Raw genomic sequence first — 13,747 nt, 5'->3', positions numbered from 1 at the left:
GCATAAAAATTTAATAAATAACCAAATAAATAAATGTCAATATATACACCTGTCAAGAAGAAAGGTGTCAGCTTTGGAATCCAAAACATGCAAGTAATGAGTCTTTGTCCCATTACATCAGTCCACCCCACCTGGCCAGGCAAGAAAGGTATGTCTTTGAGGGAGGTGAATGATATAGAAATGTGAAATATAAATAAATATATTGTAGACCCCATCAATTAAAGAATTCTGACTGGTGGGGTCTAGGAAGAAAGCCTCCTCTCCTGTTGCCTAAACCTATGGAACATTCTTCCCCCAGTAGTGAAACAGGCCCCTACTACCCTTCCAAAAAGGAGTTAAGACATGGTTCTATGACACTGTGTAGAGAGCCCAGGGGAGCACTCAACTATGGGGCTGGTTACTCTCCTGAAAGCCCACCCTACACCCTTTAACTAATGTTAAATCTCTTGCTTTTAAATTTTAGAAGCACAAATCACAAGACTACAATGGAGAAATCAATGATGCTAGGAATGGTTAGTGGAACAAGAAGGGGTAAGCAAAGGCACACTGGCTTGACAACATCAAAACTGACAAAAAGATGAACATCCAATATCTGAAATAAGCTGGGCTTGATGAGGTAACATGGAATCACTTGCCTATAAAGTTGCCAAGAACTGGACTCAACTAAATAGTTAATACAACAATATATACTGTTTTATATTTTAACATTTTATTGTACACTGCCCAGAGTCCTTCTTTGAGAGAATGTGAAAAAATAATAATAAATAAAATGTATTAATGGGAAGAGTATTTCAAATTTCATTTTGTCATTATTTCAGAATGCAACAGCCCCACATTCAAGACTATTGTCAGTACTGATAATAGCTGTAGACATATTCATACTGGAATTTGTGTAAAGAGAAATATGGATTTTCGGTAATGAGGTGGATAAGGGACATTAAAAGATAAAGTTCATAGGAGACAACACCTGCCACTTGATCTTTGAAAGGAGATAGTTGTAAGCAACATTCAGATTTTGCTTGCTTCCTCAATCCACCCTAGTTACCCCAGCTAGCATTAACTTGACTTGCCAGGTAAGAGATTATTCAGATTCCCTTTGAACCAGTGGTCCTACTATAATGTTTAACTATTGTAAGGTAACTTGGTTCCAGTTTATCTCACCCACAGAGGGTGAATGGAATTTAGGATTGTGCCATTCTTTCTAATATCAGTGTAGGTCTTTATTCTTTCAATGAGCACAGTTGGACAATTCCAAAAATTACAAAATGCTTTCTACATCTTTTGTGAACTCTCTAGGTACACAGAAGTGTATAAATGTGTAAATTAAAAGAGAAAGCAGTGTTTTCAAACAGCAAAAGTTAATATCTAATGGGCTTCCAGGATAGACAACATTTTTATATATTTGTACGAAAAAGGAGTACAATAATTTACCACGGTGGGAATGTCTCTATTCTTTTCTAGACCCAATCCTTAGCCTGGGAACTAAGCCTGCAGCTGAAAATTGTTAAAGTATATCATGTTGACATTTGCAATTGGTTTTTTTTTAATTCTATTTTTATTTTATTCAAAAAAAGTTAAAATACAAATATAAAACTCCAAAATTTTAAAAAGCAAAGAAAAAACACAAAACAAGTCATTTAAAAAGTGCATTAAAAACACTAAAGGATATACACATATTAACACACCCCCCACATCCAGTTAAGTACTGGTTAATATATTACAAATATATTAGTTTCCTGAAACTAATCAGGATCATATTTGGTTAATACTTATTTGGAAATACCAGGGCTATAGGCTAGATTGGGGAGCTAAAAAATCATCTTGGAATAAACAAAGCAAAGCACTTCTCGTTGTTGCCCAAAAGATAATAGACCAGCAGAGATGGAAGGGACCTTGAGGATCTTCCAAACCCCTGCATAAGTAGGAGACCATTTACCATTTCAGACAAATGGCTGTTTTTTAAAAAATTTCTTAAAAACCTCCAGTGATGCAGCATCCACGACTTCTGAAGGCAAGCCATTCCATTGATCAATTGTTTTAACTATCAGGAAATTCACATGTCCATGATATTAACTTGAGGAAGTACTCAGTTTTTTAAACATATCAAAAAGTGTTTGCAGTATATGCTTTCATAAACTGAGCCCTTTTCCTACTAGAACACAAGTAATTGGTGATAAACAATTTCACATAGATCACATCAAAAAGTTTGATTTTGTTTGCGCTTCAATGGAAATGATGGTTTCCAATTTAATTACTGCTTAATTAATCGCTGCGCTTTTTTCCTACCTATTGAAGTTTTATGCAGAACTGTTTGCATTTCATGGCCACAGAAGTGACCTCATTGCTTATAATTCCTCTATAGCCACATACATCTTCCAACTAAGACTTAATGCAATTGATGGATTTTCATCCACGAAAACACATTTGCCAAACGAGGGTACTTCTTCATTCATCTGATAGATTTTAGTACATTAAAGATTATGCTTAGACTGTTTTTGCTTCAGGAGAGTTGGATATCCTTCTGAAAAAACCCCAAACTAAACAAAATTTACAACCAGTGGTAAAGAAATGTCCAATCAAGTTTAAGAACGGGCAATATACATAAATGTTTCAGTTCATGGGAAAAATGCAAGGAAATGCAAATGTCCTCGGGACTCTAGAGACGTTTGCTTTCGCTTGCATTGTCCATAAGTCCAGAGGATTCACCAAAAAGAATTATCTTAATAGACCAGGAAATTAGGCAGAGAGTAAATAAAGTTCAACAATATCTGGCAGAAATCATTACACACTGAAATACATACATAAAACAATAATAAGAGGGTAAGGAATTATTGTTGCTACTAATATATGAAAGTTTTAGTAGCAAGGGTAGATGAATTGAATTATCTCCTATGCCGGGGATAACAATTTGGGGACAGTTGATTCCAAATGTGAAGAACACTCTGACAAAATAACTGTGGACAAAATGCTTCAGTGGAAACGCAAATACTTACAAAGTATCAGTTTAATACAATGCTTACCTGCCACCCATAGTGGTCTCCCTCTGTGGTACACTCCTACCCTCTGCTTATCTCTGTCCTGTTTCTGGGAAGGCTGACATAACTGCAGAGCAAACTATTGCAACCTCTCATTATTTTTAAATCCAAGGATTTTAATTAAAAAATTTTAATACAAGAAATCAGATGGGTCCGGCAGTGTGAAGAAGCCAAGAGAAGTGTCTATGAGCACATTTGTAGTGTGGGGGCACCATGTAGTGCAGGGGTGTCCAACCTTGGCAACTTTAAGACTTGTGGACTTCAACTCCCAGAATTCCTCAGCCAGCAAAGCTGGCTGAGGAATTCTGGGAGTTGAAGTCCACAAGTCTTAAAGTTGCCAAGGTTGGACACCCCTGATGTAGTGGATTAATGCAATACTGTGGCCCAAAGGACCACAGAAAGACCATTCTGGATAGTTTCAACAGATGTACCAATCCTAACAACCCTGAGGTATTAAATGTTGTTTGTTTGTTAAGATTTATTTTATGTCTTTTCTCCAGAAGTTCAAGGTGGCCTCCACTATGCTCCATCCTATTTTTTGTCCACAACAAAAAGGCTAATTTGAGAAAACCAGTCCCAAAGTCACTCGGCGATCTATGGCTGAAAATGGTCCATTGCTCTCCCCAGTCCTAGTTAGCCCTCTAGGTAAAGAAAAATGTTAGTAAAAATCTAAATATATTATAAAGATCTTGTATATAAACCATACACCACAGATCAAACTATAAAAAACTTGGGTTCATGGTTAAAGGGTACACATTTCAAGTATTTTCCAGTATCTCAGAGAACAAAAACAAGACCCGAATGCATCAAAGACCAAAAGCAAGTAATGGTTTTCGTCTGTTTTTAAACACACAGTGGATCTGGACAAGACTGGCAAGAGGAAATAACACCATTAGAGAAGTTAGTTCTATTATGCTTTAGTGTTATACCTGCTTATGTGGGAGTAAAATATACTGAACATACTTGCTGTTCCTTTGAAATGTTCATATAATTGGGTTACAACAGATGTGCGGCACACAGATGCTTACAGTGCACAGGGATCTCACACATGACACATTATTGTTCAAATGACACATGATTTCCTGTAGATCGTTCACATCATGACATAACACAAGTAATACAAATTTCATAACTCACATCATTCGCTTCTAATGATGTCTATGCTGTGCATAATAATCTAGTAAATGTTCTTGTTAAGTATATATAAGCACGGTTTTATTTCAAATATTTTTAAAAGAAAATTTAATGTAGTTTATATTGTATTTGAGACTATAAAATGCACGTGCAAACATTTAGGGGAGTTGATTTATGCAATTATAAGCGTCATTTCCTATGCAGAGCTACCAACTGAGTGGGATGTCCCTTGAAGCTTCGTTTCTACAGTTCTATCCTTCTATAAAGGATTCTTGTTCTCATCACAACTGGCTAACTATTAGAACAACCAACTTGTCTTTTGTGCTATACCAGGTGCACTGGTTGCCAGGTTATTTCAAGGACCAATTCTGAGTGTTTGTTTGATTGTTAAAGCGTTGAACAGCCTGGAAACCATAATTTCTCAAAGGCTCTCTCCCTTCCTTACAAGAGCCCATTCCTCAATTCATCACTGCCATCTTTGCAACTTGTTTGACTAAATGCCATCTGGCCTTCACAGCAATTATGCCATATCTATGAGATCTCCTTTGAAGTACAGTACAGTATTTAAAATCATGTTTCAGGTTAACCACTACAGCATTGGGCATCCCAGGATCTCCCCCACCTGAGACACCCCATGTTCCACCTAATTGGCATGTTCATTTCATGATTGCATTGGGAGAGCAGAGATGGGAGGGGTCATTAAGTGAGGTGGTTTAATGGAGCAGACTCCATTATGGCTATAACTCAAGGAGTACCTGCACAATAATGCAAAAATGAATTCCTTTTACAGGGTCTTGGAGGTAATCATATTGTATGTATAGGCCATGATGAATTGTATTCACCTTTGATATGTTAAGACATATAAATTCATTATTGGTTCCAAATTTAGTTAATGAAAGTTCATTACAAAGTTACAGTAAGAAACAGCAATGACATGCAGTGTTTTAAATATAGGTATTTGAAAAGATAGAAGTATTTTAAGTTATCTATAAATAAAAATTACAGCAAACAGGTGAATTGTATACTTTGGAAAAATGTTTATTAAAGATGGGAAAGTGGTTGAAGAAATTTAAAGTCATATGGAATGGTCTAAGAAAGGCAGTGGGTAATATACAGTCTGTTATGAGGAAGGAATGTTGAAAGAAGCAAAAATGGCTGTTCTGCCCACTTTATTATGTGGAAGTCAGGGTTGGAATTTGTCAAGAGAAGCACTGAAAATAAGTTGAACGCATGTGAGATTGGAAATTAAAAAATATCTGTGGCAGAACAAGAAGAAAAGAGAATCATGAATGGATGTGATTTGAATGCAGTAGTGAATAAACAGTATGAAAAAAGGGAGTACATTGAAGTATTTTGGGCATGTTATGAAAAAGAATTACTTGCAAAGCAAAATACTGTTTACAAGGTAAAAAGGAATGGGTGAAAAGGAAAGAAGACCAAGAAAGTTGTGGTTGAATGGGTTGATGAGAAACTAAAAACTTAAAAGAACAAAAAATGTACAGACATAGTGGATGCAATGGTAGCTTCTCAAGACAAAAAGATATAAGTAAAACAGTATTGATACAAACTAGAATTAGTTAGGCTTTTCTTTGATTTCTTATCTCCCACTTTCAATATTTTTCTGTTCTATTTTTTATTCCCCATTTTGCATAAAGTTAGTTACCTCAGAAAGGATGAATATGTATGTGTGCATGCATATAACATGTTTTTGAGAATACATTTTAATACATTCTAGTAGCTCCTTTTAAAGATTAAATTAACATACACTTCTTTAAATTAAAAGCAATAAATTTCTGTTTTGTTTTAATCAAATATGTATGTATAGCAATTTGTTATTTTGAATTTCAGTAACTCTACATTGATGAACATCCATACATTGGAAATTGGGGGAGGGGTATCTGTGAGATGTATCTATGTGAGATAAGCACCTTCTGATTTTGCTGAGAACATTTAGAGAAAGAATTGTGGTCAATGGCCATAATGGGAATTTTGAGACCACAAATGTGGTCTTTTTGGGGGGAGGGGGGAGAGGTTATAGAGTTACCTGTTTACAAAAAAAGATAGTGTCTGAACTTTATGGATAGTATCCACAGAGAGGTCTAGGGGCATGAAGCCTAGAGAGAACCAGATAAGAGATCCATAAGCATATTAATGTTCGTTAATGTTTTGTAGGTGACCCATAAAAACCAAATTTGGCTCTAGGTTCTGCCTCAGTTTACCTTCCCAATAAGCAACCGAGTCAAAAGATCATTTAAAAGCAGTTTATTAGGGTACCCTGAACCCATGTCATTTGCTCAACCAGGTACATCAGTTGACAGCAACATGATTTGATTATATGCTACTTCTACAATGTTCAGATTGTAAAGCCATACCCAAAACAGATCACCACCCTTTGTCAATCAATGCAAAATTATAATGATGAAATACTGGTGTTCTTGCCAACTACATGCACACCTGCAAAATAATTTGGGATGCATTGCCTGTGCTAAGATTACATACTAAGTTGGGATTTGATTAAATTAACATAATATGCTACACTATAAACCATTTTTGCATGCCATGTTGACTGAATTCACACAACAAATTAAGGTAAAAGCAGTAAGAACCAGCCAATTTTGGTTTTTATCTCTCTTCTAATTAGTTGAAGAGATCCTGACAGTGGTGGGATTCAATTTTTTTTACTACTGGTTCTGTGGGCATGGCTTGGTGGGTGTGGTGTGGCTTGGTGGGCATGGCGTGGCTTGGTGGGCATGGCTGGGGAAGGATACTGTAAAATCTCCATTCCCTCCCCACCCCACTACCTGCTTTCCAGCTCCGTTCTCCTGTGCAGGGCAACAAAAGAAGACCCAACCGATCAGCTGGGACTCAGGAGGCAGAGGATAGATGGGGGCGGGGCCAGTCAGAGGTGGTATTTGCTGGTTCTCTGAACTACTCAAACTTTCCGCAACTGGTTCTCCAGAACTGATCAGAACCTGCTGAAAACCACCTCTGGATCCTGATCATGGTCCCAAAGGTGGTTCTGGCTCGTAGTATAGAACCAAGGTTAGTGAATGTTCAGTAATGGTGCCACAATTTTGGAATTCTTTCCAAAGAAAAGTGCTATTACTTTCCACACTAATTTTAAATAACAACTAAACACATACAGTACTTGTTTACTTGGGTGACTTAAATTTTCTTTTATTATTGTATGGTTGGAGTTGCATAATTTTTCTTCTATTCTTTTCTTTTAAAACATTTAATTTATGGCAAAGAACCTTTGTGCTGATTTCTAGGCTGCATTAAAAGGAAAACTGATTTGCCAATGAAATTAGTAATAAATAATACAATCAAGCAAATCACAGTAGCATGTTATGTGATCCCTATTACTGAAATAGCATATGACCATATAAGTAAACACCCCCAAATCTTCTCTGATCATGACTAATAAAAATGAGAATACTTGAAATCACAAATAAATTTCCCCCCCTCCCTCCAATGCTACTGGTAATGTATAATTAAAGAGAAATTTTTTTGTCACTGGGTTGTATAATCCAGGCAAATACCAGGATTGATTTTATTGGTAGTCAGTATCAATAAACCTGACCTGAGAACAGATAGCTACTTCACCATATAGAAAAAAATGCATGAAAGCCCCATTTGCAAATCATCCTAGATTTACTGCCAAGAATCTATAGTCACAAAATCTATACTATGTGCACAATAATTAAAAAAACAAGAAACCCCTTGGTATAATAAGAAATATTAGTACTTGGTAAAGATAGTTACTAATAACCCCTCAGTAACATTATAAAAATAGAGCAGTTGCCCAGTCCTCAAAAAATAAACGTATCCTTCTAGCCCGTCTGCTAGAAGTAAAATAATTTTTAGAACTGGAATTAGACTGATTTTGAATAGCATTATTCAGTCAAAACTTATTATCAAATCCTTAAATAGCCTATGCGTTTTTGTTTTCATTTAATATAGTTTCAGATGTTTCATTTAGCACTATTAGAAATAGCCATACTCTTTGAAACTGTTGGAATAATTGAAAGGTTAGACTTTCCAGACTTAAGAAACAAAGGCATGGATTTAGTCAATCTACATTTCATACAATTCAACTACTAGTACATCCCCACTAATCATGAAGACTCTTCAGCCTGTAACTGATACTGAAGATACGATAGTATATTGGAACCATATAAGCTCTGGAAATGGAAACTTGGATTCATGTCTGACTTTAGCCACAGATTTATTTGTTTTTGTAAAATTAGACAAGATACAGTATGTTGCAATGTTTCTCTTTACCTCATCCTAGCAGTTTCTGATTTTTAAGAATTTCTCACTGGATTACTGAAACGGCTCTAGGGTACTGGCATGTAACCTCTCGTGTTACATATACTCAGCGTTAATGCCCCGAGTCAAAAAAACAAGCAGAGAAGTAGCTATGTTGGTTTATTGTATTTACATGGTTTCCACTTCCTCACTCATTGATTACCTGCTTAATTCACTGTTCAAGTTTCACATACCTCACTGAATCAAACTCATCATCGGGGCTGGGTTGACAAAACATGCTAAAACATACTTATCTAGTTTATCATTGCAGACATGGACACTGTACTGCTATCCTACTACAGGGACCTTAGGAAGAAGTGCATTTTGAAAAATAGTTTTGGAGAAACAGTGGAGGATGGTGAAACATCTCCCTCCACTGGACCAGGTCACCAGGCTTTAAAGAAAAATATATCCTATGTATTAGATAGATTTTGATCTATAGTTTTCATTCCCAATATTATCAGTGGGAATATAAGTATATTCTATAGGAGAATCCCTACAAAATACTATGTATTGAGTATGTCAGTGAGGTAAGCACACTTCTATAGGGTACAAACAATAGGAGCGTTCAAGAATACTAGTCAATTAAATTACCAAACTGGTTTGTATCACCCAAAGTTCATTGAATGACAGTATAGTTCCCATTACTTAACTTATTTTCACTTTCGTTTATACCATACCTTCATTTGCCAAGGTTTAGTGTTATTGCTGTAGACTGTGCAGCTGTAGGAAGCTAAATATGAACTTGTCTCATTTTAAAATATCTGAGGGAGAAAAAACCATCTTGGCATAGTGTGTCAGGTTTCTGCCCACCTTAGAAGCACATTTAATTTTCTATACTATCTCCATCAAATCTTACTGGGGTCAGATATTCTTAGGAAAGGGTGGCCCTTTCTTTCCTTTCTCCCTTTTTAGTAATTCACTTTGCTGTCAAGAACCACACAACACTTTTAGATTCAATTCCAAAAATATGTTCATGGGGAATTCATGGGGATGAGTAGTGTTTCAGTGTGCAACTTTTAAAGCATCCGCTCTTTTCCTGGAATCCATGTCAAAATTCAAGTCAACCCTACATAACACAAATTTTAAGGAATAACATTGGAGTGGAATCTTAAATGAACCTACCTCTCTATAAAACAAGGGGCTTTTAGAACTACCTGCTTTATCTCCTATAAAAGTAATGAGAGTCAGTATTTGAATATCATTTTTTTGGGAAATGCTGGAGCAATAGTGTTCTTTTAAAATTTTATCTACCTTTAGGTCAGGAGTCTTCAAATTTGACAGCTTTAAGACATGTGGACTTCAATTTCCAGAATTCCTCCTCCAGTCATGTTAGCTCAGGAATTCTGGGAGTTGAAGTCCACAAATCTTAAACTTGCCAAATTTGAAGGCCCTTGCTTTAGGTCCTCTGAAAATCCTCTTTGCTTTGTTTCTAAAACCCTAAACCATAATTGGCATTACTAGAAGAAAGGATATGCCTTATCTGATAGCCATGCAGATATATCCTGTAACAATACCCTGTTTCACAACTTCAGAGCTCTACAATAAAAAAACACTAGAGTTACACAATAAAACAAGGAAATCTGCTCACAGTGTAGAAAGGTTTCACGGTGATACTATCATGAACTTTCTCTTCCCAGATATGATAAAAAGTGAAGTAAATAAATACATATAAAGATACCAAATCTTACTAGTTCTGAAAATAAATCCAGGTTAATTATAGTTTTAAAAAACTTTTTAAATAGTCTGTTATACTGTAGGTTACAATACGTTATAAAAACCTTATTTTCTTATTTTTTTAATCTAAATAGTATTATTTTTATCTAAATGGAATAGTGTGTCAAAAGTTATCTATAGCAATCAATGAAGAAACCTACAGATATATTTTAGAAATACTATTTACATGGGGAGTATCTCAAGATAAAATTATTCTCTTCCTGAATATGCCTGTGTGTATTGTTAATGTAGCTAATTGCAACTGTCTTTACCAACTTGCCAAAACTATGAGTAACATTTTTTTTCTGGCACAGTCAACAAGGAAAAACAAAGTTTCTCTCACAAATCAACATCAGGTCATGGTGCTCCAAGATTGAGTTTTGAATGTCTGTCATTCTATCAGTTAAACAACTGCATTTTACAAAGACAAATATGTTATTAATTTCAAAAGATAGCCACCATGTTCATAGTATTAACTTGTACTATCCAAACATAGATCTAAGCTGATTGTGAATTTATTAAACATCCTAGAAATGTACAACTTTTAAAGAAATGCAACTCTACCTCTTCAAAATTACATGAAGGATAAGTTTAAACACTATTTATTTACATACATACACACAAAAAACCACACACACATATATATATGGACATAAATTCCATTTAACTCAAACCTTACTTCTGAACACATATGTGTAAGACTGCACACCTAGAAAACACGCACCTCCCTGGGAATATTTATTTCAAAGCAAACATATACAGGACCCAGGCTGCTAAATCACGGGATACTGCTAACCTGCAGCTGCAAATGATCCATGACTAACCTCCTTTTTATTTTATTTTATTGTTTCCCCCCCCCCCCCCTGCATATGACATTGCGGATTAAAATTTACCCAAGATCTTCTGCAAGTTTTCCGCATCTTAACTCATCGGAAAAGAATGCGCTCGATACGTTATCTATTAATCTGGGCGCCTGGCTTTTTAAAGGAATACGCTGCTTTAAAACCAGCCGATTGCTGCGGACACACTAGATCCTGGAAGCCCAATCTCTACCAACTTCTAGAATCTCAAGAAGTCCCCCAGCGATGCTGTTTGGAACACTCGAAACTCCTTTCGCTTTTTGCAAAGGTTGCGCAATCTCTCTCGCCACCAAAACGGAGCCAAGTGTCAATGGGCACTGCAGGCGGGTGTTATGTCCGTGTGTGTCAGAAAAAGCCCAGCACCAACGAGGCTGCCCGCTCAGAAGTGACGCTTCTGATGCCCCGAAACTTTTGCCGCCCAGGGTTCCCCAATATATCGCCGTGGCGCGCCGTGACACCGCGCTCGAAAAAGGAAAGTTTTTCCCACCTCCACCCCCCCCCACCCCCCTCAGCCCAGGACGGCCAATTAAACCACGGCCTCTCCTTTTCGGGCAGGTACCTCTTCCTCTTGCAAGTTCGGCTCGGCCGGGCTGAGCTCTTGCTCGCTTTTGCCGCTGTTCATTGTCTCCTCCGCCGGCCCGAAATGCCCTCTTCGCCTCGCCTCGCCTCGCCTCTCCGCGGCGCGTTTAGGCTGAGAGGGTCACAAACGGGGAGGCGCGGCGAGCGAGGCGAGGCGAGGGAGGGGGAAAAGCAGCGGGGCTCGAGCCCAGGCTACCACCACCAGCTGCCCTCAGCAGCATGCAGAGGGTTCTGGCGGAATGGCGGCACGGGAGCCCGAGCTTGAGGCGGAGAGCGGCTGGCGGTCGCCGCTGCTGGTTCCCTCTGGAAGAAGGTGGGGAAGAGTCCCAAGCTTTGCCTTTTGCGCGCCTTTGCTCTTAGTTGGCGGAGTGGGTGTCTCCCTCGCCTGGCGCTGACTTCTTGGGACGACGCGGGGCGCGGACGAGCGTGGAAAATAAGATTTCCCCCCCCCTCTGAAAGCCCCCCGCGGCCGGAGCACGTGAAGCGACCTCGAGGCTGGAGATTTGGCAAAGCAAAGAGGGAGGAGGAAGAGGAGGAGGCGCTTCGAAGGGTGATAACTCTGGAAGCCTCCTGCCTTTGTTGAAGGCTGAGGAGACTATCAGCTGTCCTGGCTTCTCCTGCCTGCTTCTCTGAGGGCCCCTTTCAGGCTTCAGGCTTTTGGAAGTAGGGGGACAAATTTTGGTTGGATGCCATGATGGCATGCAAGTAGTCCTTGACTTACGACCACACCCGAGCCCAAAATTTCTGTTGCCTTTGTTAAGTGAGTTTGGCCCCCATTTTACACTCTTTCTTTCTTGCCACAGTGGGTTAAGGGAATTGCTGCCAATTGTTAGGAAACCCCATTGTGAAATGAATCTGACTTCCCCATCGACTTTGTTGGTCAGAAGGTCACCAAAGGATCACCATAGTGCATCCATTATAAATGTGAGTCAGCTGCCAAGCATCCGAATTTTGATCACGTGACCATGGCACTGGTCTTAAGTGTGAAAAACGGCTATAGATCGCCTTTTTTTTAAACTGCTGTTGTTGCTTCAAATGGTCACTGAAGGGTTGTAAATTGAGGGCTACCTGTACTCCCACAAAATGGCTGCCTTGGGAGCATGGTCAGTCACAAAACTCCTGCTTCTTGAGAGTCGAGCATGTGATGTTGTTCCCGCTACCCACTCAAGGTTGTTTCCTTCCTGCACTGCTTGCTGTCACCTGGATTACCTCCGTCAACGCTCTTGCAGGTGGACACATTTCTAAACAAAACTGCAGCTGCCCACCCTTTTTAATTTCCAAGAAGGCCTCTGGTGTTTACTTTAACATGCATTTTGATCCATAGTAAAATATTGTGAAGCTGAAGTGCCTGCATTTAAAATAGGCATTCCAATTTACATTTTGAATGTGCATTTCCCTTCTCTCTCCCTCCCTGCCTCCGCTCTCTCTCATAAGGTGGCTGAAGATATTAAGATGCAGCTTTCTTTCACACACACTGAATTTACAAACTGCAAGGATTTCAAAGGAGCCACATGTTCTTTCCGATCAATGAATGAAAGAGTCCCAGAGAAAACTGAAGTAAAATCATAACACAGTTTCCCTTAGTAATTGCTTCACTTTACAATTGAGTTGTTAGTCCCAATTATGGTCACTATACAAGGACCACCTATAGGTTTTTTTAAAAAATAATTTACCAATTCACACGTCTTTCAATCAGTAGTACTTAGGATTGTTCTTCAAGTGACATGGATGACTTTTATACTTTTTCTTAGTGATAAATTAGAACTAATTCTAAAGCTATCATTAATAAAAGAGAAGCTAATTATTTTCAAAATATGTGTCAGAATATGCTAACTTGGTTTAAGTAGTAAATTTAGACCTGAACCTATAATATCCCACCACAAGGGAGATTATCCACTGCAGCTCTATACAATTCATGACTCTGCCTTCTAATCAGTTTCTGGGCAATATCACATCAAACATGATGAATAATTCAAAACATTGGCAATGTAGGATTGTAGAACAATTATTCATCCTCAGACATGATCTCCTTTTTGGCTGTTCCTGAGCATAATTTGTTTGGGCATGCCTTTATCCAATCAGTGGATATATTTGGATCAGGAACTTACAGAG

General features: G+C 38.1%; 1 protein-coding gene across 5 annotated transcripts in view; it reads right to left on the bottom strand.

Annotated features, from left to right (window-relative positions):
- The window catches only part of RBPMS (RNA binding protein, mRNA processing factor), a 113,079-nt gene extending 100,925 nt beyond the window's left edge, over window positions 1–12,154 (bottom strand). The window contains exon 1 of one of the 5 annotated variants that reach the window (XM_087957365.1): window positions 11,616–12,154. In XM_087957365.1, the coding sequence (XP_087813491.1) occupies window positions 11,616–11,678 (63 nt within the window). In that variant the 5' untranslated portion in view covers window positions 11,679–12,154. Of the gene's footprint in view, window positions 1–11,089; window positions 11,195–11,615 lie in introns of those variants that run through there. The other 4 variants (XM_087957368.1, XM_026672908.2, XM_087957367.1 and 1 more) reach the window with 4 other exon arrangements.
- Window positions 12,155–13,747: the final 1,593 nt, after the last annotated feature.

This window comes from Notechis scutatus, chromosome 2 (assembly GCF_049901735.1).
Source record: "Notechis scutatus isolate UNSWTSFEM ecotype Mainland chromosome 2, rNotScu1.2, whole genome shotgun sequence".
Taxonomy (NCBI): Eukaryota; Metazoa; Chordata; class Lepidosauria; order Squamata; family Elapidae; genus Notechis; species Notechis scutatus.
Note: the sequence above shows the minus strand (reverse complement) of the source record. Positions and strands in the feature narration are given on the sequence as shown.